The sequence below is a fragment of the Seriola dumerili genome, unplaced genomic scaffold (genome assembly GCF_002260705.1).
Source record: "Seriola dumerili isolate Sdu_G_001 unplaced genomic scaffold, Sdu_1.0 BDQW01000149.1, whole genome shotgun sequence".
NCBI classification, from domain to species: domain Eukaryota; kingdom Metazoa; phylum Chordata; class Actinopteri; order Carangiformes; family Carangidae; genus Seriola; species Seriola dumerili.
The window spans coordinates 1,331,579-1,357,473 of record NW_019174404.1 but is presented as its reverse complement, the minus strand read 5'-3'; the positions used below and the strand labels follow the sequence as shown (position 1 = coordinate 1,357,473).

At 40.2% G+C, this 25,895-nt stretch overlaps 2 protein-coding genes across 4 annotated transcripts; one reads left to right on the top strand and one right to left on the bottom strand.

The window, feature by feature from the left end:
• Nucleotides 1-522: 522 nt before the first annotated feature.
• On the bottom strand, nucleotides 523-10,938 carry LOC111225568 (probable carboxypeptidase X1). The gene is made up of 13 exons (XM_022750527.1): nucleotides 10,580-10,938; nucleotides 9,362-9,471; nucleotides 7,947-8,086; nucleotides 7,575-7,659; nucleotides 7,191-7,341; nucleotides 6,475-6,563; nucleotides 6,188-6,311; nucleotides 5,048-5,244; nucleotides 3,817-3,996; nucleotides 3,011-3,305; nucleotides 2,291-2,430; nucleotides 2,090-2,192; nucleotides 523-1,444 (listed from the first exon to the last, which is right to left on the bottom strand). The coding sequence occupies exons 1-13, from the start codon at nucleotides 10,917-10,919 to the stop codon at nucleotides 1,101-1,103; spliced, it is 2,298 nt and encodes a 765-aa protein (XP_022606248.1). The 5' UTR covers nucleotides 10,920-10,938; the 3' UTR covers nucleotides 523-1,100.
• A 2,304-nt stretch (nucleotides 10,939-13,242) lies between these two features.
• On the top strand, nucleotides 13,243-25,394 carry LOC111226124 (RING finger protein 145-like). 3 transcript variants are annotated; one of them, XM_022751221.1, is made up of 12 exons: nucleotides 13,243-13,312; nucleotides 13,976-14,136; nucleotides 14,362-14,652; nucleotides 15,459-15,567; nucleotides 17,006-17,097; nucleotides 17,877-18,118; nucleotides 18,587-18,759; nucleotides 18,867-19,007; nucleotides 20,753-20,935; nucleotides 21,034-21,181; nucleotides 22,601-22,957; nucleotides 24,242-25,394. In XM_022751221.1, the coding sequence occupies exons 3-12, from the start codon at nucleotides 14,484-14,486 to the stop codon at nucleotides 25,160-25,162; spliced, it is 2,535 nt and encodes an 844-aa protein (XP_022606942.1). In that variant the 5' UTR covers nucleotides 13,243-13,312; nucleotides 13,976-14,136; nucleotides 14,362-14,483; the 3' UTR covers nucleotides 25,163-25,394. The 3 variants fall into 3 exon arrangements, with proteins under 3 accessions (XP_022606942.1, XP_022606943.1, XP_022606944.1); XM_022751222.1 differs by lacking the exon at nucleotides 13,243-13,312 and having other exon boundaries at nucleotides 13,866-14,136; nucleotides 17,877-18,112; XM_022751223.1 differs by lacking the exons at nucleotides 13,243-13,312; nucleotides 13,976-14,136; nucleotides 14,362-14,652; nucleotides 15,459-15,567 and adding an exon at nucleotides 16,185-16,288.
• The last annotated feature ends 501 nt before the right edge of the window (nucleotides 25,395-25,895 follow it).

The window sequence follows — 25,895 nt, the reverse complement described above, 5'->3', positions numbered from 1 at the left end:
TTAAAATGATAACGTCCTGCCTCTGGATGACAATGTCCCGTCAGTCCACTATTTTGGTCATTGTCATGAAATTTTGCAGAGATGTTCGTGGTTCCCAGATGATGGTTCCTGATTATTTTGGCGATCCTCAGACTTTTCATCTAGTGCCTCCAGCAGCTCAAATATTTCACTTATCCACTGAAATATTTCACCATCTTCTGGAGACATTCACGGTTTCCAGAGAATAATTCCTACTTTTTTTTATCACTCTTATGTGTCTCCAGTAAAATTAAAAATGATAAATCCATTTTGATTTAAATATTAGTTTAAGTCAGTAGCTTTCCAGAGCTGTTGTTTGATTCCCATCTGATGTCACACGGATCACTTCCTGAAAAAAACACTAAAGTATGTTGAAAGTTTTGCATATAAACTGTAAAAGCTGAGCAGAGATTTAGACGCTGGAATACAGGTAACACAAATAAGGAATATTTATTTGAAAGTTTATGGTCCTGTTGGACTTCAGTCAAACAAACAGATGCAGTGTTAGAAGAAAAAAAAAAAAACATGACACACATCAGACCAGCTGACACTTAAATCCTCAACTCAGTCTCTTCACAGATGCGTAACAAACGCCGCAGCTTCATCCGCTATCATGAGGAACTAAACAGATGAATAGTTTCATGAATCACTCCAGGATGCCTGTCCATAACTGTTTATTTGTCCTTTGTCCTCTAAAAAGTTCCATAACTTGTTTGTGCAACTTTTTAGAAGTTATTTTCAGCTTGTATCTTTGTATTTGTATAAAAACCCTGTTTTTACTTTATGCATCTTGTCAACTTTTGCAGGAGTTTGTGTGACTGTCATGGAGGAATCGGTCAGCACACACAAATGTAAAGCTGTTGAATTTTTTTAAAGGATTTTAAAGTTGAAACTTCAGATGCAGGTGTTTTAAAACTGTCTGCATGTCTCGATATCACTGGAGCTGTGTAGAGGAATATGTTTTTTGTCGATTGGGAACAGTCGAAACCCAGATGGCATTTTTCTCATCATGGATTGAACTTCTTTAACCCCTGATCCAGCTCATCTCTGAGGTTTCTTCAGCCCGTCGTCCCGCTCTCCTCTCATGCTCTCCGGGCTCCAGAGGACCGGGCTCTCCTCCTCTGCAGCAGCTGCTCCTGCAGCCGCTGGCTCTCCCTGCGCTGGTTGATGGCCTTGGTGCTGGCGCGGAGCTTACGGAGCCTGAGGGCTCGGAGACGCAGCTGAAGGTCCTGGGGGATCTTCCCTCCTTTGGCCCGGATGTCCTTCAGCCTCTGAATGGGCGTTTTGGTGAGGGTGAAGTCACAGACGGTGGGATGTGGCTCCGACCCAACCTGGCACCGACGCATGGACGGGAAGTAACCCACGGCCCAAACCACCACCTTGTACTCGCCCGGGTTCAGCAGACGCCAGTAGTCTCCGTCAGCAGCTACAGGAGGTAAATGTGGAGACAAAACCGAAGATTTCAAATCTATTTCTGATTTTTAGCTTCTGTTAATGATTAACCTGCAGGTCCAGAGAGAACAGGAGTCAGCTTGTTGCACTCTGCTGTGGATTTCACTGAGAGCTGTGGCTTTGATGCAATAACACCTGCTGAAGAATATGTGAACATCACTGAGGGCTAAAAATACCTGCTGCTGGTGCAGAAACTGGCAGAAACTCTGCTTCTTCAACAAAAGATTTCTGACCGTCCAGGTTTTCCAGGACAAACGTTTGTTTTACACTGCTGATCAAACACTTCAAATACAGTAGTTTTCCCTCTTTGCACACAGCTGGAACTGTCAAAACACACCATTTAGCTGCACTCGAAATACTGCACAATACAAGACGACAACAAAAACCAAAAACGTTGAGCATCGTCAGCATTTAAGGATTTATTCTTCGCCCTCGATTCTTAAAGAGTCTGTGATCGTCCAGAGATTGTCTCCGCAGACCACATCTCCACCCCTGAGATCTTTTCTGTGAATTCTGTCACTCTCTCAGTTTATTATGCTATCAGTGAAGAAACGACAAAAACAAAAGGGAAGTGAAATGAAGAAAACTGAAAACGAAGTCATGAAATCAACCGGCTGACCTGATCGGATGTCGTGGTTGTGATCCTCCACCTTGATTATAGCATCTGCAATTCCCTGTTTGGTCAGCTTGTCCCTCACCACACCTTTAATCCCTCTGTGAACCTGCGTGAAGACAAAACGCTGCAGTGTCACAACTGCAAACAGCAGACATTTTAAACACTGGATTCATTTGACATCATTGTTTCTCTGGACGGTCGGACCTGCTCCATGTAAACCAGCAGAGACTCCTTGTTGTTCTCCCACTCGATGGGAAGTTCACTGGTGTGAGGGAACTTATCACAGGACAGCTCCACCGTCACCTCGAAGCAGTTGGTGTGCAGGTAACTGAAGTCATTCATACCTGAACACGTTACAGAAAAACAGGCAAAAAAACATTAAAAACAGCTGCTTCAGGAGATGAAAATTTGAATTTATTAGTTTTTTTTATGCATAAACTGATAGAAAGTCTTTTTTTTAAGGTGAAAAAGTAAATCTCAAAGACAGGAAGTAAGACATAAAATACAAATAACTAGAATTTGATCTATCTCTCTTGAGTCCCTGTTTTAAATAAGACTAAAACAATGTGCATACCAACCATTCAATAGTTAGACAAAACTCAAAGTTTAATTCAGCTAAAATGTGTCAGACAAACGTTGTTTTCCACCTTGAAACAACCTTCAGTGTTTTATGTGTGTGGATTAGTGTCTTTTAAATGGGGAAACAACTGAATTTGATCCTCTAGAGAACAACAATTAAAGGTAGTTAATCTCTTTAATCGGCTCAACACTAATTTAAACATTTAAACTTACAAACAGGGAATCTAGTTTTCCTCTAACATTAACTGAAAGCAGCCGACGTCCTCTGTAAAAGCTCCTCACTGAACCTGAACTACATCTTCTGAGGCGGCTCAGGTGGGTCAAGGATTCCCTGCTGGGACTCACTGCCGGGGACGGTGTGCCAGGCTCCTCCGTTGATGATGTTGTTGTGCGACTGGAAGTCCTCGTAGTGGCAGATGCGGCGGTCGGGGTTGGCCATCACCAGGTTAGTGGAGGCGTAGACGGCGGCCAGCCAGCGGAAGAAAGCGTCGTCTGCCGTGGGGGTGTCCTCCTGAGGGGCCCAGTCTCGGGTGCAGTCGAAGGGATACGTCACCACCAGCTCTCCGCCGTGGAGGTTGGCGCTGAGCACGAAGGGAATGTCCTGCATCCAGCTGATGACGGCGCGGGTCTCCGGCGCAACCTGGACATGAAGAGGTCAGATCCTTCACTCCAGTAAAAGTAACAATACATGAATGTAAAATACTCAAGTGAAAGTGTAGAAGTATTATCAGCAAAATGTACTTCAGGTATCAAAAGTAAAACTTGTTCTGCAGTAAAATGGCCCCTGTAAATGACATATTATAATATATGACATTAGATAAGATTAGACTGTTAATACTGATGCTCATACTTTATATACAGTTTGATAGATCAGTCTATTGCTTTCAAAGGGATCCTACAAACAATAACAACACAAATAGCTTGGTTCAATTTGTTTTCTTTTTTTCTTTTTAATAATGGATAATCGTTGTTACATCAGAGTCTCTGTCTTTTGGTTTTATACCTTAGCGGCAACAGAGGAGAATTTTTCACCCTTTCATTCTTAATAATACAACCAGGTGGCACCAAAGTCAGACATTTCTCTAACCCTCCACTTAGTGGCTGAACCTGCTCCGTCTATTGAGTGTCACGCGTATAAAACTACATCTTACAGTAGCATCTTCCTTGGTGTAGTACTCCGGGATGGGGATGTAGTGGTTGGGGACTTTGGATGGATCCGCTGCTTTCTCTTGGGCGTCCCACATGATGTTGTTCAGGTCTGGAAAGTTGTGATTCATGTCGATTCCTTCAAAGCTGTACCGTCCTTCAGCCCAGCCGGCCAGCTCTGACCCCTGCAGCAGATCAGTCAGTCAGAAACATGTATGTATGTATATATATCATGATATCACGCCATCATTTAGAACAAGATTATACTGTCTCCTTTGTGGCCTCCCTACGGTCTCACAAATAATCACATGTGTATAGATGTCAGCCCCCATGAAAGATGAAGATAGCTGATCAGTGAGCAACAGCCTGCATCATCATCATTTCACAAAATGTGGGTTGCAAACTTTGCAAACCTCAAACCTCAACCTCCCTGTCTGCGCTTGACTAATATCCAACCGACTCTCAGTTAAGAACGAATGTTTCACCTCTACATCCAGTTTCAAAAGGTCAGACATCACACTGAGGGAGTTTTACAAACCACAATCCTCCACGTTCATCTAGATCAGACCGTCCTGCCTGAGATACTTCACACAGTCAGGGTTTACTCTCACAGTTAAACAAGGTGCTCTTGTTGGGCCAGTCGATGAATTTTGAAAACGTATCCCAATGTGTTTACAGCAAAATCCGGTTTGTAGTGTTCGCAGTGTCTCCTACACAAAGACACGAGCTCAGTGTCCAACACGGTCGAAACAACCAGTTTACTGACTCTCCTTTAAACATCTTGGGGAAAAATATAAGAAAAAAAGCCATTGACTTTTCACCAGTGTTTCCCAACCTGTGGGCTGCAGCCCCCTGGTGGGCCGTGAACGTATTGCAATATGTTTAATAGCTTCCCCCTGATTCCAGTTCAGTCCTTGAATGTTTGACCTTAAATTTAAAATGAATTAAAATAAAAAGTGCTCTGAGAACGCATTATTCGTCCTCGGTCTTGTTATGTACGGTGGCCCTGAAGCGCAACACACTGCAACTTAAGAAAACACATGCAAACAGACAAAACAAACACACTTCCGTCGTGTTGTCAGTATTTGCAGCTCATGTGTTGATGTGTTTTCTGAAGATGCAGTGCATTGGGCTCTCGTCTCCCGCCAACATTTTTTGAGATTTTTAACGTGGGCCATGAGGTGGCAACGGTTGGGAACCACTGCTCTGCAAGATGTCACTTGAAGCACTCCCCACCTTCTCGTAAGCTGCTTCATATCCGTCAGGGTTCATGGAGGGCAGGAGGTGAATTCGTGTCTCGGTGACCAGTCGTACGACACGCTGGTTGCCCTTCTTGTATTCTCTGCATAAGTACTGCATGAGGTTGAGGACCAGCTCTCGACCGAGAGCCTCGTTCCCGTGCATCCCCGCCACATAGCGAAACTCAGGCTCACCTGCCAAGAGAGAAAACTAGAGAGTCACTTCACCTGCCAAGAAATACATGTGGAGAAATTCATCCTGATGACGTCTGTGCGAAGACAAAACAAACGCGGAGTAACAGTAAAACTGGATTCAAACACTGAAGTCTGGAGTTTGAGTTTGTTCTGTAGGTAAAAGTTAAAACCCAGAGGCACATCAGGAACACATTCAACCTCCCAGATAAAACTTTCAAACCCTTCTGTGTTGTGTTAGGCAACGGCGTGGACCTGGTCTGCAGCACATTTGCCAATAATCACACATGGATTGGCCAGACTTGATGGCAGACATTCCTGAATATAAAGACTCCAAAGACACAAGATCTGCACTCGATACACGAGCATTTCTTGTAACTTCAAAGACGTGTGCGCCCCTGACCCTCTTCTTCTTGGATTTGGCACCAAATCAAACCATGAAACAGCTGATATTTAAAGCTGTTGGCTTTGTTGATGCTTAAATAACCTAAATTCCCACTTTTTCCCCCTCGGGAGTGAAGCTGTTTTCAAATGTGTTTACGCCACTTCTCCGAGAACAAAGAAAGACGAGCTGGAGCTGCACTCCACTTCATTTATTTACATTTATTTTTGGCAGATATACAGCGGCCACAATTCCCTGCATCTGAAGACAGTATCACAAAAAAATCTGGCTTGTTTGGTGTTTTGAATGGGCAGTCTCTAATTTCAAACTGTTATCAGTTTGTTTATACAAGAGAGGCCTTCTCCTCAAGACTCTCCTGACTCCCTGTGTGGTGCCGCTGCAGAGAAACTAGGCTATATAAACACTGGAGGATGTTGAACTGGAACCCTGAGCTGCTGAACTCAGAGCAACTTCAGAAACATGATGAATTCTGGTCCAGGAAGTTCTGGATTTAAGGTTTCGTCTCATATTGGACTCGCAGGAGAAAAGTTTAATCATTCGTACCGAGCTCATGTTTGCCGGGGTTGTCTGAGATCTCCATGACGTAGAGTTTGAAGCCCATGTAGCTCTTCCCGATGGTGTAGATGTGGGTGATGTCCGGACACTCCTCCGTCACAGACTTCATGAGCTGCAGGGTGAAGAGGACTTGTTGGACTGAAAGCCTTCAATGGGTTAAATTTGAACTCTGAGGAAAGTCTGCAAACTGCTAAGACTGTGAGTAAAACCCTTGGCATTAGCTTTAGGAGCAACCAAAGTTACTCATCGTGCTTGCGTGGCATCTCAGCTCTGACCTTTCTCATCTCTTTGTAGTTGTGGTGTCTGAAGTCCAGAGCGTCCTTCGATCCTGGATCTTGCTCTGAGGCGTAGATGTCAGATGGATCTACGAGGAAATAGAACATGAGGTTTGACAGAATTACAATCATGCAACATTTTAAAGGTCCGTATTTTACACACTGTGTTTTATTTTGAAGTGTTGATCCATACAAAGATATATTTGTAGTTTTCTCAATGTAGTTTTACATCTCCTCTCTCAGGCTTCTCTCTGGAGCTCTAGCAATACCAGGTCGGTGAGCCAATCAGAAGAGAGGAGGCTCTGAGCCTCTCTTCTGATTGGCTTACTGTCTTCTGAGTGATCCAATAAAAATTTAGCGGATTAAAGGTAAAACACTCAGAGAAACCAAACCCTGCAAGGTTTGGATGGTGGGTCCAGGTGGGCGGGGCTTTGGGGCAGGGTTGAGGGCGGTGGCTGCTTTGTTGTGACATCACAAAGTTACAGAAGTAACTTACTGACGGCTGGTTTGAAGGCTCAGTTTCTGAATACAGGCTGTGTGCATTTCTCTGTGGACTGAACGCTTTGATACTTTCACAGTATTAATATAGAACCAAGACCTGATCTATAATCAAACAACACATGGACATCTACCTTTATACAATATGGGACCTTTAATATATTAATCAACCCTGAAAACGACTCATCATTACTTAGACTCTCAGTATTTCTGCCTACCGTCAACACGACAGCCGAGTATCTCCGCCCGGAGGCAGATGGTGCCGTTGGGGTACCAGGTCTGTGGGTTGATGCGGATGAAACGTGCGACAGTGGGAACAGGGAGGAGTCCGAGCACCGGAGTCTCTGGATTCTGGTTCCCTTCAAATATCTGTACAATTCAACATAACATCGCTTAGACTCGAACACTGTAGGATCTTCAGTTTCTTGCAACATCGTCCTCATTTGTTTCCATTTCATGTAGTTTTCTCTAACTTTTTTGTTCATGGTACATATTTTTACTTTGGAACAAAACTCTTCAAAATCTGTTTTCCATCTGTTTGAGGTCCAGTGGTCTCGCCTGGTACATTCCTCAAATCTGAAAGTACAGCGAGTAGTTCTTACCGCCTCTACTGTCCCGTTCATGCATCTTTGCCAGTTCACAGAGTCGTTACTCAGCTGCACTTTGTAGGTTTGGACCCAGTCCCAACTACAGTGAACAAGAACAAGAACAAGAAATCAAATTTAAACAGACTTCAGGGCAAAAACAATGTGCTCTGTCTTTGTTGCACAGAACACTGAATTTAAACCACCAGTATATCAAATGAGGAGCTAATTTCCAAAATGCTTTACAGATGCTTGCAATCAGCTTGTCTGCAAATGATTTGTGTTTTCAGTAATTTTGTTGTGTGTTATGCATCTTTCTTTTTTATTTTGGTGGATATTTTTATTTCTGAGGCAGAAACTCTTCAGACTTTGATCCTGATACTACCTGACCTCCAGATGGAGTTTCGGCCTTGCAGGATGACTCCAGTGAACCGGGTGAGGTGGATGGCGTCCACCTCCAGCCACTGGTGCTGGTCTTTGTAGTCTGCACACCAGGCTCCATCGTACATGTCCCCGTCCTCGATGCCAGACTAAAAAAAAACAAACATGTTAAACAGTATTTTCCTTTGTCAACTGCAGAAACCACTAAACTGACTGAAAATGCTCCTATGTGAAGCATTGCCTAACACTTTGGCATTGACCTGATTGGAAAATAATTGCTTTCAGACTGCAGAACAAGGGGGTGGGGGGGTGGGGGGGTGAGGGGGGTGGCAGGGATATTGAATAACACTGCTGGCATTTTGCTTATTATTTCACTGAATTGCTAAGTGACTCTAATCATTGAAAAACGACATAAAAGTGCTCAGCAAGGACACTTTCTACTGCAAATCCAGTCCCTGGAGTTTTATTAGAGTGGAAATTTTACATGCCAATAAAGGCAGAGGAGGAGAAAAAAAGAGATGGAGAGTGTGGTCAACCTACTTCACAATCCATTAGCTTCAGAAATATGCAGTGGAAATATATGGATGAAAATAAAAGAGTGAACGAGTAAGGAAATTAAAAGATATTTTGTAAATCAGCTGATATATTCTGAGGTGTTAATTTGTACATCTTCATACTGAAAACATAACTTCCTGCCCAGTCACAGGTGGGCGGGGCCTAGCCTCAACCAGTCAGGCCCCACCTGAGGCCTCACTGCACCGTGCTCACTGCAGCATGCTACCTGTGTGTAATGACTGACCTTGTCTCCAGTCAGCTGTAGACTGGATGCATTGTTTGTGTAAGTCATGCGTAGTTGTTATAATTACTGCAGTTTCCTTTTGGAATTAACATTTAACTGTTTGATTCAGATTTATTGGACCACCTTTGTGAAGCAAATAATGTTTTCATTTGCCTTGCAGCGACACATCACCTGTGACAGTCGACAGTGAGGTGGAAATCCTTCAGAGAGACAATAAACAGTTGGACATCATTAATTAAAATACATCATTTCTGTACCAATGCAAAGGCTCTTTAGGAAAACGCAACAACTACAGCTGCAGCCAGGTTCTAATGGTATTCATAGATATGAATATTTATTTTGGATTATCTTAATGCTTCTTTACAAACAACAAAATGCGAAGATTACACATGTGCAGCGATGCTTCTGATCTGCCTACATCCTGTCCTCATGAGTTTGCTTCCTGCTTTTCCATCTAAGTGGACGACATTAAAGACCCTTGGGAAAGTGAACAGAAGGTTTCTGGGTAGAAAGTTAAATTAGAGGAATTCTTTAATCTTGTTAGATCACATGAATAAACCAAACTAATCTTTTTGAAACTCTGCACTTTGTGTTTGAATTGACTTTGATCCAGATCTGGACCGACCTGGATATTCAGCCGTCCCCTGTGAGCACCCAGGCCCATCCGCTGGTAGGAAGAAGCTTGGATCTGGCTGTCGTCGACCCGCAGGGACTCAAGGCCGAGGGGAGGACAGTCTGGGAGGAAAATGAAAAGCAATTATGAGATTAAATCTTCTTCGGGTTTTGTCTGTGCCTTTCTGGAGATGCTGATCCTTTGCAGAAACAGCTCTGGTACTGACTGCTGAAGGGTTAAACGCTCGCTCTCTCTCTCTCTCTCTCTCTCTCTCTTTTTCTGAGTAAGCAAACACATGGCTGATGTAACACGAGGTCCCAGAGGTTGTGTGGAATATCTCTAATCATCCTGGGTCAGTTCAGTGGAGGTTTGGAGGCCCTCTCCTCCTGCTGCTCCTCCTCCCCCTCCTCTGCGTGTCTGGAGGAAACTGCAGATAAGTGAATGTGTGGAGTGTTTGAATGTAATTTGAGACAAAGTTTAGGGGCCAAGAGCGTAAAGTCAAACCTTCAGCAGAGCAGGAGGAAGAGAGCTACAGCTGCAGGGTATTTTATGGCTTTGGGAACAAGCAACAACATTCCCATCAATCTCAAACACTACTCGACCTGGCAGGTCAAAACAGCCTCGTCTGTTCTCTTCAGGTCCAGAGACATTTTCACAGCAACATCCTCAAAATTCATTTTAATTATGAAGTAATATTTTAAAGAATTAAGGATTTGATGCTTTTTTCTATTTTCTTTCCATATAAATTTAATATATTTTGGTTCTGGACTGTTTTCTGACAAAACAAGCCAAAAAAAAACACAGCTATATAAAACAATCCTTGCTTATGGTCCTAAATCTGTTATTGAGATGAATCCAAGGCAGGAAAGGTGTTTGAAAAGAGGGTCTGGCTCTTTCTTAAATAAAACTAATTCAAAATAAAAACTATTATTTACTTCCACATATTTAAAGACCCTTTTTATTAATAAACCCCCTGTATTCCCACAAAAAATGTCATGCAAGTTGATTTTTGCGTTACGGGTTTGCACATGCTGAGCTGACCACATCAGAGTTAAAGCAGAGGCTCAGTGGGTCCCTGAAGGCATCATTCATTAATTGCACTTAACTGCTCATTTAATTACCAATAATAGTTGGGTTTAATTAGCTTGAAGTCTCTCTGGCTCCTCACAGTAAAGTAAAAGTGGACCACTTGGCAGAAGTTCAGGTGGTAAAAGTGATATTTTTTCTTACCCAGTTCAGTTTTCTTATCTTCTGTCTTGCTGGCATCTCTTTCTTCTTCTTCTTCTTTGCTGTTGTTGTTGACTTCTTCACTGTCTTTGTTTGTGTTTTGGGTATCCAGCTGTTTCCCTCTGCCAGCGGTGGTGGATAACTTTGTCTCTGCTGTAGTTGGAGTGGCTCGGTCTCCGCTCTGATCCTCCACAGCGACAGATTTGTTCACAGTCCCGGTTGTAGCTGTGTTGTTGAATAATGAATACCTCTGGGTTGTTGCATCGTCTATCAGCGCTCCGGCTGCACCTAAAAAAACTCCCAGAAAAATCAGTGCAGCCAACATGCACAATGACTTTTCCATGTTGCTCTTTGTTTGCTGCTGCAGGAGTGGTGGGGAGAAAAAAAAAATTCCCCCGGCCGGTTTATGTGGAGATGACAGAGCCAGACCTCCATCCACATCCCTCCTCCTCCTCCTCCTCCTCAAGCCCACCTCCCTTCCCTCACCCTCCCTCCCACAATTCCAGCTGAAGTCCCGCGAAAATCTGTGATTCAAAAATAAAAAAGAATACAAAGACTTGTGCATGATTCCAGTTTACATAACGTGGGTCATGTGTGCAGCAGTGACCCATATATTTTTACCAGCCAGGGTAAAATGTGAAAATGTATGTGATCACTCTTTACTTTGAAAATAAAACTGTACACAAACTTTACATTACTGCACAATTAAAAAGCAACATTTGCACAAATGGATCAAAACCTCCCTGCCAAGTGTTACCCTGTGGTACAGGGAGATTTTTAACACCTTCCCCCATGAAAGGTTACAGGCTGTTTTAAGGGGAAAAGATGAGCTGTTTACGGATGTACAGTCACCCTTCCTTGATTTACAGCAGACTTAAAAAACGTACTTTTGAGGGTTTAAATTCTCATGCATGGAGCAGACTGGAGACAATGTTTTGTTTTACCTCATTTGATGTAAATTTTCATGTAATTATTTTTTTAAATTGCTTTTTTTTCAATCTCAAGTATTATTTTATGTATTTATATATCTTTTTAATTAATTTTTCTTGTTTTATTTTATTCTGTCATTTATTTTATTTTATTTTATTTTATTTATTTATTTATTTCTCTCTTTTGTTGTGTGTGTGCTATAGGGCTGTCTGGGGTGGGGGTATTGTATGTTGTTTTGTTTGTTTAAACTCAATAAAAAGTATCTTTCAGCAAATATGTTTCAGAAGAACATCTGCTTGCCTTTGCATTATTAATAAGTTTGTATTTGGACATATTGTTTTACTTTTCCTCCACCCCCCTCTGCTGCTCTGACCCTCTGAGAAACTTTCTTTGTCTCTTCTGTAATTCTGCCAACATCGTCTCCAGCTCCTGCTGGTAGCTCTGAGATTTCTTCAAAAGAACCCTTGTGTTGTTTCCTGAAAAACATCAAATGCAAAACAGCTGAGACAATGTTAACTCTCTTAAATAATAATATTTAAAAAAAAATTTGATGATGTGCCAGTATCATGTTTGTGCTGTCCTCGATCTTGTCTTATTTATTGCAGCAGCAGAACTGCGGCGCTCAAACAGATGATATTCATGTAAAGACAGAGATTATAGCAAATGGGACAAACACACTTAACAGGACACATCATCCTTTGTCTTGTTGACTTGGATCCAAACTGGAAGCCATCACATCTGTGTTTTATTTAGGTTTTACTGGCAGGAAACAAACTCAGTTTTTACTCACTTGGCTGTCACCATCTGGTAAATTTGATGATGTTGCAATGCAAGACGACGTTACGAAAAACAAGGAGTCACAGTGTAAGCTGTATATGACTTGTTCCCCGCTGGCCTGTAAATACACTATGTACATGTATACGTCTGTGATGTGAGGCTTCATTTGTTTGTGTTCTGAGCTGGGGCTCTCAGTCTCTCTGAGAGCATTTTAATGAACCTCTCTTCAGCACAGAGTCACTTGTGCAACTCAATTCATCCACTGCCATATAGTTTAGTGGAAATGCTCCAAGTGCAGCTCCCAACTGGTTTAACGTCAGTTATTTTGTCCAAGAAATAACAGAGAGAAAGGGAGGGATTGCAATTCTAATTCATTTTAGATATAATATGACAGGTTGAGGCAATGACATGTCAGCAAGATGTAAACACAGTACAGACCCTGCACATCTGCATGTATTACATATCCATAACACATGAGCACATTAAGTAAACACATCAACAGGCTTATTTAGTTTGTTAGTGTCACAGGTTTTAGCTCTTCTACAAATGTTACGCAAATAAATGAGGAGGAGTTGTAGCCATCGTCTGCTAAGGCCAATATCGAAACCATCTTGATCCACTATGAGAAAGTAAATCAACAATTTCTGTTTGAAAAGTTTAACATATAAACTTTTGGTGATGATCTCCTAATGGCATCAAATATAAACTATACATGAGAAGCAGCTTCCTTCCTATATGCAGATGAAAAGCAGAGGGCCAGTCAACTGTGCTCACCCACACAATCAGGAAATGTGCTTTTCCGTTTGGTGCTAGTCATCTCTGTCTTTGAAAAAAATTGCAACGATAGCAGTGTACGTTGAAGACAAACAACATTACCCTGAGACATAATTCTATCATGAGAGAGAGACTATGATTTATTTGTTTGGATAGACAGGAAGATACTCTGTTTGTGTCAGACTGAAAGCGAGTGAAAGCAGTGAAACGCTGACCACAGATGGGTGATAACATGACACTTTAATGCACATGCAGGTATGACAAATATCCAGATATGTCAAAGGCCTTCTGAAACCTTTTTCTGTTAAACGTTTTTTTTTTTCCTTTTGACTACCACCCGCGCACTTCTGGGCGTCATCAAATACAGTGCGTCTGCTTTCTCTGATGTGACATTTAAGGATGCAGCATTTTAATTGTGCTTTATTATTCCATCACCCTCAGCCATTCCATATCAAATCACAAGAAATACAAGAAAATTAATTGTTTATAGAAACATGTTTGCGCAATTTGAGACCTCCAAAAGACCTGAAGAGACCTGAAATATAAATTTCTAACATAGAAAGTACAACTAGAGAAAATGATAATGAACATAATCCTGTGTAACAGAAACCTATTTTCTTTCTTTTTTATACATTTAGTCATCTTGTGACCCCAGAATTATTAATATTATTACCATTATTATTATTATTATTTATTTATTTTTTAATTTACTTTTCATATTATTATAACGCGTACTTTTATTTTGAAATCGAGAATACCTGAACCCGATTGGCTCATTTCGATATGACGTGTATACGGGAAATGGCCACGCAACCGAGCGGAATCACAACATTGCGTTTAAAGTGTCTTTACTCATCCTCCTTTCGTTTAATTTTAGTTGTTTGATTTCTTTTTTTTTCCCCATGGCGGCCAATTCAGACTGTCTTTGACGAGCGGAAGTTCGAGAAGAACTTAAATATTTAGCGAGCCGTGCCGTGCTATGAAAACATGCTGCCGCTCGCTGTAGAAGCTAACCACCAGCAGCAGCAGCAGCTAGCTAGCAAATGGTTTTTCGGCTGTGATGTCTGTCACCGTGCGAAGTAAGTGAAACTATGTCACTTTATACACAATGTATAATTAAAAAGCTTTGTCATTGTGATACGTTATTACAGAATCTACCTCATGTGCTTCTCCAGCTGTAATTAGTGGCTGAAATGTGACTCTAAAGCGGGAATTCACAGCTAAATAACGGCCTGGTTGCTCATTCAGGAGTGCTGTGGTGCAATTTGAGAAGCCTAAATTGTGTGTGGATGTGTGTGTTTCAGATGACAAGAAGACGAGCTAGAATAGTAGTGAAACTGCTGGAAACCTGTGTCCCGTACGTGTAGCCAACAGCATGTGACACAGGAGCTCTCTGCTCGCCAAAAAAAAGTTGGTTTTAATCAAGATGCCTCGCCTGGAAGAGGTGGCCAACGTTGCCCTCAGGGTGCCAAGCATACTGGTGCTGGACCTGCTCTATAAATGTGACATTGAAGGTTTAACAGAGCATCTCAAGGCCAAAAATGAAGACATGCTCTTCAAATACAAATATGTCATCTGGAACATGTACTACCTTGGTAAGTGATCTAATAAGATAAGACTTTCAGCAGCTGTAGGTAAAAAAAGAAGAGATTAAAAAATGAGGTGAACTACGCTTAAATTAAAATTGAATTAAGTCTCTATTACAAAGTGGGCAGTAAGAAGAGAAGAAATCATAGTAAAAGCCTTACAGTGTTATACACATCTGCTAAATGTGCAATAATGTGCTTCGGCGCATTCACTTTGAAATAAGATACTGGGCACTACATTCAAGTCTGAGTAGGTTTACATCAATAGTGAGAGAGCTGTGTGGGAGATAAAGCCATTTTCAGACACACTTTATAGCCCCAAGTTGAGGGGTTCAGAAGTAACTGGACAGATAGACATGAAGTCAAAATCCATTGTCCTTTACCCCTGGACATCTGTCACCTTCAGCTCTTGCTTGTTGTGGTACCATTAGTCTTGATCCTCAGCTTAAAAAGTTGAATACTGACTCTAAAATGTCAGCTGTCTGCAGAGATTTCTTACGCAACTTCACCTTCTTCCAGGCTGCATGAAAGAAGGGTCAACACTCCAGTAACAGTTGAACTATAAAAGAGAAACTTTATTGTGAGACGCTCTTGCAAAGCGCTCAAGTTTTTTTTGCAGCTTAGTCTGCCTGATAAAAAAAGCCAGCATTGCCATAATTATATATTATAATTTATTATAGCTGTTTCAAAACTGCTAAATACAGCAGATCGTATGGTGACAAGGGATGGATGTGAATCTACCTTGTGTGCATCTTTTTATTCTTGGCTTCAGGAAACACAGAAACCATAACACGAGTGTTCTCCTTTACCTCCAGGTCATCTGATAAACGTGGTGGTGTTGGTTTTGCCATTGAGACACATTGTGACGCTCTACCTCCATATCCTCGCTGCCCTTCTCCTCTACATGGGGCATCAGATTTCGAAGTGAGATATCATCCTATTCTACTACTACTATACTTTCTGCTCTTATTGCACCAGGATCATTATTCTTTCCTGACAAAGCCTGATTGTAATCACAGTGCTTCTCTCTCTGTTTACCTAGAAGTCTTCAGCCTGAGGATTTATTTTAAGAGGCGCTGTTCCTCTTGTTGAGGACACTGTTGTTTCCAGCTCACCATCTTGTAAATTTGTCTTGTAACCTGAGAACAATGTGAGAGAACGCTTAAGGCTTAATACCATAAAGAAGACCAAACCTGATCTAAATTAATAAATAAACTCTTCGAAACGTGAAATAAACAAATTTTCTTAGTTAATAATGCAAAAGAAGAAGAGATATTCCCATTATTTGTCACCTCAGGATTATATTTTTCTCTCAAATGATTGTGTATCAACTCTTTTATTACACAATCCACTAATTTATGCGTTTTCTCAAATTAGCTCAGCATATAATCTATTTAATTATTCATTTCATTAAATATATTTCATGTTGGTTCCTGCATTTGCCCTCCTATCAAATATACGGTCTGAATAACAGCTGCGTAGTAACTCTCAAAAACAAACAAACATTAGCAAAACNGTGTTCTCCTTTACCTCCAGGTCATCTGATAAACGTGGTGGTGTTGGTTTTGCCATTGAGACACATTGTGACGCTCTACCTCCATATCCTCGCTGCCCTTCTCCTCTACATGGGGCATCAGATTTCGAAGTGAGATATCATCCTATTCTACTACTACTATACTTTCTGCTCTTATTGCACCAGGATCATTATTCTTTCCTGACAAAGCCTGATTGTAATCACAGTGCTTCTCTCTCTGTTTACCTAGAAGTCTTCAGCCTGAGGATTTATTTTAAGAGGCGCTGTTCCTCTTGTTGAGGACACTGTTGTTTCCAGCTCACCATCTTGTAAATTTGTCTTGTAACCTGAGAACAATGTGAGAGAACGCTTAAGGCCTAATACCATAAAGAAGACCAAACCTGATCTAAATTAATAAATAAACTCTTCGAAACAAGAAATAAATAAATTTTCTTAGTTAATAATGCAAAAAAAGAAGAGATATTCCCATTATAGATATTCAGGATTATATTTTTCTCTCAAATGATTGTGTATCAACTCTTTTATTACACAATCCACTAATTTATGAGTTTTCTCAAATTAGCTCAGCATATAATCTATTTAATTATTCATTTCATTAAATATATTTCATCTTGGTTCCTGCATTTGCCCTCCTATCAAATATACAGTCTGAATAACAGCTGTGTAGTAACTCTCAAAAACAAACAAACATTAGCAAAATGCAGCACAAGATCCCACCTCAGGCAGCTCTGCATTGCTGTTTGTTATTAGGATGACGTGTTTCCTAAAATAAACAATATACAGTGAACATTTATTCTTAAAAAACATTTTTTTCTGTTTGTTTTACAGGGATTATGTTCGTGAAGAGCTGCATTATGGTTATGAAGGAGCAGTGTACCTTGACTCTCTGTCCTTCAACAGATTTGTGTCTGCAATGACTAGTGAGTCCCAATATTTACTTGTATGTATTTTGGCTCATTTAGGTTTATATTCATAGATTGTTTTTGTTTTCCAATTTTTATAAGATTGTCCCATGAAGTTTGCATTTCATAGAGTGTAACAATAAATAAGATAATCTAGTTCCTTAGCACAAAGATCTCCCCCTGTCTAAGCTTTAGGGATAGAAAAATGATCCACACTGTGTGACAGTAATAGATATTCTGTTTTAGCTTGTTCAAGTCTTATAACTATATCATGTTTTTGAGAGAAATATTCAAACACAAAACTCTCTGCGTCATTTTATACCCATTACCCCAATTTCAGTTTGTACTCACTTCCCTACTTCTGAGGTTAGTGAGGGTGAAGACGTTAAAGGACCGAGGTGGCGACGTTCTATATTTTTCTTATTGTCAGTGAATTCCAAAGAACAAAACAACATAAAATAAAACATGTGTTGTGTCTGTGAATCCAGGACGTGATACATTTATTGTTGTTTCATTCATTGGATTTATTGACAGAAATAAAAATATAGGAAATCGCCTTTAAAAATCCAGATAATGGCTATATTTGACAAAAAAATACAGAAATAGAGCCACGTGTGTGATGCTGAAATATATAATTTCACATAAATGTAGTCAAAAACTGTCACCTAATATATATGATAGCTGATATCATGTTAATACAATCTGTGGCTGGGATCACAACATCTGGCTCGGGTGTTTAAGGTAGGGTGGTAAACATGCTAAGCTTTACAGCTGTGGTCATTTTATTTCCTGCTCAGGTCAGATTATTCTCAGCACGCTGTGTGCCTTCCTGATGAAGACCAGAAAGGTGTGGTTGTTCTCCGCTCACATGCTCCCCCTGCTGGCCAGACTCTGCGCTGCTCCTCACGCCACGCTGCTAACCGTCAACACTTTCTCCATGGGACTGACCGGGTCGGGGATCGCCATGTTCCTCCTCTCAAATCTGTTTGTGCCATATCGTCTCGCAAGGGCTGCCTATTCCGAGCTGCTTCAGGTGGAGGTACTCTTATTCTGAAATCCTTATGTTCACAGTGCAGTCTGTTTTGTCTGAAGAGGTTGTAAATGATTTAAAGCTTAAGCTTTTATGCAAGCTGTAAAACTGCCTGAAAGTTATGAAGATATTTTGACTGTTGTGTAGCATTAATTATGATTGTTCATTTGTTTTCTTCTTCATTTTATTTGACCTTTTTACTTATTTAGAAATATTCCCTCTCCTCTTACAACACTTGTGGAAGTATCTGCAGGTTTATTCAGTGATAAAATGAGTTTAAGTGAAGGTATGATCAATAAACCAAAGTTAGATTTCATGCAGGTTTGTTTTCTGTAGTTTTATGTTTATTATATCAATTGAAAATGTTTGTTTTTTGACTCCTGAGTCACCGGATTTTCACATGTATCCTCACATGTCTCTGTCATTAAAGGTTGTGTGCACTGTGTGTCCTGTTTTCACACTCTCCTGTTCTCTCAGGTGATCGAACTGTACAGACTTCTGGCTGTGGGAATCTCTCTGTGGAACCAGTTTGCCGTCCCACTGCTCTTCAGCGTCTTCTGGTTTGTTCTGTTCGTTGTCCAGCTCTGCTCAGACGCCATGTCTGGCACCTCGGCGGCCCATCAGGGAATCATGTTGTTCCTGCTCACAAGGTGTGATGCGATGATGTGGATTTTACAGTTATTCCTTCGTGTGTGTTTGTACCATAAATTACACATGTTGGAGATATTTTTTTTTTAATAAGCTGATGTATTTGCAGTGTTTCTGAATGTTGTGCCACACCGTACTCTCTTCTGGGTCTGACCTTCGTGGTGTCCTATCTGGCTCTCGGGCTGCTCAACCTATGCAAGTTCTACCTGGGAGGTTACGCAGCTGTTCAGAATGAGAATGTCATGCACAGGTGAGATGTTCTCACTTTTATACTGTCATCATTTCACTCCTTTTGATCCACTTTTTGGCCACGTGTGTTTATATATGTATGTTTATATTGGAGACAGATGTTACATAAATATATATCCATCCCAAAGTCTGTCAATATATGTTGATATTATAAACAGTAGAGACCAAAGTAGAGTCCGAGACCACTTTCCCAGAATGGGAAAACAGACACGTTTAAAATGAGTGAGAAACTAACAGGAAAAACATATTTATTAGCGTATAGAATTTTTATATGTATGTTGTTTTAATTAACTTTATTTTTTTATAGATGCAACATCTTACATCATACACATTCATCATATAGATATTTTTTAATATATGTACATAAACACATTTTACTATGAGTATTTTGTCTGTTATAAACTTATATATAAACTTATATCTTCATATCCAGAGGATGTATATCACTCATGGAAATCTCCCAAAAATGTTGGTCCATAATATTCAACATCATAACAGTACAGAGGCCAAATAATACGCAGCACTTTTTATTTGACTGAAAACGATCAAACATTCACGACTGAACTGAAAGCTCAACTTTTCTTTTTTTGTTTGATCACTTGTCGATTCACCATCTATTTCCTTTTAATCCTTCCTGTTGCTGACCAGCTATCCATTCTGATGCGATGATCAATAAAGTATTATCAATGTTTTTAAAAATCATTCCATTTAAAACATTTAATTTAACATTATTTATATGAACTTTTTTTTTTTATTTTTTTATTTTACATCTTTTCACCAAAATTGTGCTGTTCTGCAAATGATCTGTCGGCCCACCTGCAATACCTCCGCTGCCCACCAGTGGGCCCCGGCCCAGAGGTTGGAAACCTCTAGGTGATTTCCAAAGAGAAGTTACTCATAACTGTGGTGTTGGGCAGGTTACTGTGTGTGTGCGCGTGCGTGCGTGCGTGTGGCAGGAACTACAACAGAGGTGGGTTTGAGTACTTTGGCAGTTATTTTAAGTATTTTGGCAAGTGTTTATACGTCTGTGAACAGATTTTGTGACCACGATAGTGACGTGCAAGATACGGCCTTGAAACTTCACAGGTGTGTAATTGAGATCAAAATAAAGGCTGGGTGTGGTCCGACCCATTAGTACTGAGTAGTCATCTAACCACTGAGTCTCATGGGTCAGATCGTCAACATGTTGTCGGGTGTTGTGGCTGGTGAGATCCCAAGATGGTCTCTAGTTTTCATTACTGCTGATTATTTTAATGATTAATCAATTAATTGTTTGGTTTTAAAAAATATCATTAAATTGTTAAAAAAAAAAATTGCACAAGAGTTTGTTTTCTCTAAATTCAAAAGAAAACCAAAACTCAACAATATTCAGTTTCATATCACATTAGACAAAGGAAAGCAGTAAATGTAGTAGAAGTGATTGTTATTTTAATTTTGTCCAGATAAACATTTTGATTATAAGAGATCTGGAAAGAGAAACATTATTTGTAAGAGATAAACCTACTAAAGTCATTCAGTTACAAAAAGAGAAATATGCAGACATATAAACATAGAAGGAAAAAAAAGTAATAACAAGAAAATAAAAAAATAGATAAAATAATGGAAAGTTTTCATTGACTCGGATGTAGAGAGTTTTGTTTGTAGTGATGTGTTATTTATATAAGATGACCATCTGTGCCGTTCCAGTCTGAAGTGAAGGTGCTGCTCTGTTAAGACTCAACCTCAGTTCTTTATCTTCTTCCTCAGGGGCGTGACTGAGGGCGTCACTCTGCTCCTGCTCGCCCTCCAGACGGGTCTGTTAGATATGCAGGCACTGCAGCGCACCTTCCTCCTCAGCATCATCCTCTTCATCGTGGTCACTTCAACGCTGCAGTCAATGATCGAAATCACAGATCCAATCATTCTAGCTTTGGGTGCATCCCGCAACAGGTAACGACAACAAGAGGGAGTTTTATTTTATTTTATTTTGGTGGAAGTAAAACGCATCGAGTTCCCTCCGCTCACTTCTGTTTCCTCTGTACGTTTAGGAGTCTGTGGAAACACTTCCGTGGCCTCAGCATGTGTCTGCTTCTGCTGGTTTTCCCAGTGTTCATGGCTTACAAAATCTCCCAGTTCTTCCACATGGACTTCTGGCTCCTTATACTGGTGTCCAGTTGCATGCTGACTTCCCTTCAGGTAGGAGGAGTCACTTTGTGCGTCTGTCATGTGAAATGTGGAAGAAAGGAAGCTGGATTACTCTTTGAAAGACGTTTTTAAAGATTTAAAATCTGAAAAATTAAGTGACTGACTAAATAAATATGGAATTAAATTAAAACATGGTTAAAATAAAATAACTGAGTTACAAGAAACTGAAATTTATTTACATGCTTTATATTTTAAATCATTGACATTTTCTATTTTGACATCAATTTGAACATTTGACAGATTAATTGATTCGTTGATGAACAGAAAATGAATCAGAAATGACTTTGATGATTGAATAATCAGAGCTACTCTGTGTAGAATTGAAGTATTCCTGACTTTAGTTGCCCCCCAGTGGTCATATTAATAAATGACACTGAAACAGATGCAGTGCACCTCACATAGTCTGCACCAGTTTACACCAATACTGTCTAATTTTTCTACACACAAAAATCTGTGACATACTTTTCTTGGGGTCCAACATTACAATATTAGTTACAACATTAACGTCCAACAATATAATTACACCTAAACCATACATATACAAAATAAGAACAATTTAAATTGACACTTAAAACAAAAGAACAACTCATCAAAACTTTCTTATTGGGGGAAAAAAAATGGCTTGTTTATTTTCAGGCCAGTCTTAACACAATATTTTCAAGTACAAACAATTGGGACGTAAGTAATAAAGATGTTTATCTGATAGTAAATAAATATATGGAGGGAAGACCTTGAAACGAATATAAGACTGGAGGACTGACGGAGGTGAAGGGGGCATTGTTTCATTGTGTGCAGCAGTGCAGGAAGATGAAACTCTTTTGGGAGGAGGAAAGAGACACAGAGAAGAGCATTTAAAAAGGCGTTCCAGTGGATCCTGGGTTTTTGTTCTCACAACATCATAACCTTATTAAAAGAGAACAAAGAATAATAACTCTTTGTGTTCTACAAGCCAAAAGATTCATTCCAGTGTTTTGGACAAAGACCAACTGACCATGTACCAAACAATGGGCCAAGCAGATGCTATTAACTTCCAGAGGGGAAACAGGATGTCTGAAAAGGTTTAAGGCCTTTGTGTGAGTGTATGGATTTGATAGACGATGAAGAGGAATGAGCGTCGGTGTATGTCACTATTTATGTGCAGTTTGATGAAATATTATTTCCTGATCACGTTCACAGTTACGCACATTCATACCTGGGAGCTGCCTCTCTAAAATATAAGGCTCCCACTTAAACCAATTAAAATATGTTGTATCAGGATTTATTGAGGGTTAGGGTCAGAAAATGTTTCCTGAGTTAGCGTGTGTGCTTTGATTAACAGAGCATCAGCAGTTTTTTTTGTATTTCTATGCACAAGGCAAAAAGTTAATAAGAATATTGGTTAAAAATGAAGTTGTTTGTCATATTTTCCAGGTTACAGGCACTATGCTGATCTACTCCCTCTTCATGGTGGAGCTGTTTCGCAGCGACCCGATTGAGAGCCTGGATGAAGTGATCTACTGGGTGAACGCCGTCAGCAGGGTGCTGGAGTTCGTGGTGGCGCTCTGCGTGGTGGCTTACGGCACCTGGGAGTCGCTGTTTGGGGAGTGGAGCTGGATGGGCGCCTCCGTCATTATCATCCACTCTTACTTCAACGTTTGGCTCAGAGGTCAGTCCGGCTGGAGGAGCTTCCTGCTCAGACAGGAAGCAGCTAAGAAGATCAACTCCCTCCCCAAAGCCACGGCTCAGCAGCTGCAGCAGCACAACGACGTCTGCTCCATCTGCTTCCAGGTCAGTCTCTCTCTATAATTACACAATTAATGAAAAACTGCTTTGTTAAAATAATTATTTTAATCATATAGAACTTTTCAAAAACAAAGAACAGTTTTAACAGTATCACAGAGAATAAAAAGCAAAGTAAATCCTGAAAGCAAACAAATAACATTGATGATGATGATGATGATGATGATTATTATTATTATATAATGATTATTAAACAAAAAATTCCAATAATCACACATACAATATCAGCAGCCAGGTATATAATTAAAAATATAGTGATACATGGTATTACCCAGCTCTGCGTGCACGTGGCAGACACATGACATACAAACTGCATATATGTAATACTTAACATGCACCTTTTTAAAACATGTTGTTCCTGCTTTTCCAGTTTAGCCACACCTCTCCTTTTACTGGTCAGGTATGACTCTTTGGCCCTCAGCCATAGTTTCTGTTGAAGCCTGCTAAAATTGTCTCTTCCTTTTCCTTAACAACGATGATTAGTTTGTTGTCAAGGAAGCAGCTACAGAAAATTTGGATAATATAACAAACTGGTTTAAGAGCTTTAGAATAAGAGTTCAGTGATCTCTGAGGGGAAAATCCCATTACAGCAGCACAGAGACAAGATGAGAGGTAAGAAAACAGATAAAAAAAACTCATTGACTGACATGGATTAAAAAAAAAAGGAGAAAGATTAATTCATAATACATACATTATAATACCTTATGTGTACACATGTGATTTGTGTAAATATTTGTAAAGTAAGATAGTGAACGTATGACAGCCATGATGTTTGAACTATATGTATGAATGAAAAGTACAATCATGATATATGTAGTAATATAATAAAGGTTAATAATGACGGGTATAATGCAGTACATATAATATAAACACACAATACAGTAATAATATTATTATAATGTAATGTGTGTTATATAATGCAATGCTAAATAAAATAATAATATACAGGCTATCTGCTGGACAGAGAAGGTATTTAACAGCCTTAAAGAGCCTTCATTAACTACATACTTAATCATCATTATAGATTTTTATTTATTTATTTTTTGCTTGGCATAAGGAGCAGCTGTTCTTCTAAAATATTTCTGGATGTGATTCTGGGCTAAATAAATAATTCTGGGCCCTGAATACAGATATATTCTTACTTCTTGTACTACTGCTTCCACAGCATTAATGTTTCTGGTAATATATAATGACGACAAGGTGCAGGTGCTTGTTACAGTGTTCAACATGAAACCAAATACTGATCAAGTCAAATAATGTCTCTTTCCACAGGAAATGAGCTCTGCTGTGATCACATACTGTAGACATTTCTTCCATGGCAACTGCCTCCGCAAGTGGCTGTATGTGCAGGACACCTGCCCCATGTGCCACCAAACAGTCAGACCCGCCCCACAAGGTCACAGCGAGGCTTCGGGTGACGCCCCAGCAGAGAGATACGCAGGACCAGATCTGGCCGCACGGGAGGGGAATCAAATCCAGGACAATGGTGCATACCAAGAGGCGCAGAGCGACGATGTGACTCCTGATCCCACCGAGCAGGAGAAGGAGCGGGAAAGCTCTGAGGATGGAGCTTGTGGGACAGAAGATGGAGACCAGCCAGATGAACTTCACACGAAGGCCGCTCAGGGTCTTCGTTTCAGCTCCAGTGGAGACTTTGTTGGATTTGTCCACCCAGCGTCAAGCTGCTCTTCAGGGGGCATTTCTAGCTCCCATGTGCTGCTGGGTAAAACTTCTCCTAATATGCACAACCCAGGTGAGGAAAGTGGTAACGACTCATTGCTGCCATCGACGCCTAATGATGTGAATACAATGAAGGACCAATCTGACTCTAAAAGAGCGGGACTTGAAGACGGTGCTACTTTCTGTCTTAGATTGCCACAAAACAACAACGGCGAACATGACAGCTGTGATGGGACACATAAATCATGGAACAGCTTTGATTCGCTAGAATCAAACAATGCTGATCAAACTCCTGAGGCTGTCTCACGTGGTACAGGCCGTGTTGATAGCCAAACATTTGTCGAATCGTGTAATGAAAACTCAGAAGTATTAGACTGCATTGACGATCCTCAAAGTCATAAACTTAATAATACATATTCAGACTTGGACCTGGAACCTGTCCCACAGTCCTCCCGGCTGTCCTCCTCTGTGGACGCCCCCTTCTCTTGCATAAGCACAGACAACAGTGACTGACTGCCCTGCATCAGTGCCTTGAAGGATGAAAAAAGGGTGACCCCTCCATAATGGAGAATTTAACACATTTGCCTTCTCTCTGTGAACCAATAGAAAAAAAAATTGTATCTTTTACCAGACAGTGTATTGAATGTGATTCAGTTTAGCAACTGGATTGATTATGGAGAGTAAATTGTCTTGGGTTAAAGTGACACCCTTATTGTACAACTGTAAAAAAAAAAAAAAAAAAAAATTGTAAAAAAGATTATACTTCATAGAAATCACGTGTAACTACAAGGCAATTACCTTGCGTCAATATTTACCAAATTCTTGCAGGTTACAAGTACAAATGTTTACTTAGAGAAATCGAACGGCGTTTGATTTACTTTCATTTCATTACCTTTCCTGTACCCTTCTAGTTTTTATGTTCAGCATTTATGTGTGGTTCAGCAGCAGAATCAAACTTTTGTACTGCAAAGCCTCTCTGTCTCAGAGTATTAAGTTACTTTCTTTCTTTCTTTCTTTTTTTTACTGTAGACTCTATGTTAATAAAATTATGACTGGTGCGCAGTGAGGCTGACATTGTGTGTCAGATTTGTGAAGTCTAAACAGAACAGTACTATTGTAGTGTTCAGCTATGACAATCCAGAAAAAATTGTTGGCTGATATGTTGATTTGTAGATAATAGTATAAATAAAATAAATAAAAGAATTCTTACAACACTGTATAATTTCATAATCATTTACAGTAAAAT

What these genes read in the sequence shown, in the direction of transcription:
- LOC111225568 (XM_022750527.1), bottom strand. Translation starts at nt 10,919, where the DNA reads ATGGAAAAGTCATTGTGCATGTTGGCTGCACTGATTTTTCTGGGAGTT. An exon ending in AGATAAGAAAACTGAACTGG is followed by an intron (nt 9,472 to 10,579) that starts GTAAGAAAAAAT and finishes TTTTCCTCCCAG; the next exon opens with ACTGTCCTCCCCTCGGCCTT. An exon ending in ACTCGGCTGTCGTGTTGACG is followed by an intron (nt 6,564 to 7,190) that starts GTAGGCAGAAAT and finishes ATTTCCTCGTAG; the next exon opens with ATCCATCTGACATCTACGCC.
- LOC111226124 (XM_022751221.1), top strand. Translation starts at nt 14,484, where the DNA reads ATGCCTCGCCTGGAAGAGGTGGCCAACGTTGCCCTCAGGGTGCCAAGC. An exon ending in CCGAGCTGCTTCAGGTGGAG is followed by an intron (nt 18,119 to 18,586) that starts GTACTCTTATTC and finishes CTGTTCTCTCAG; the next exon opens with GTGATCGAACTGTACAGACT. An exon ending in TTGGGTGCATCCCGCAACAG is followed by an intron (nt 20,936 to 21,033) that starts GTAACGACAACA and finishes CTGTACGTTTAG; the next exon opens with GAGTCTGTGGAAACACTTCC.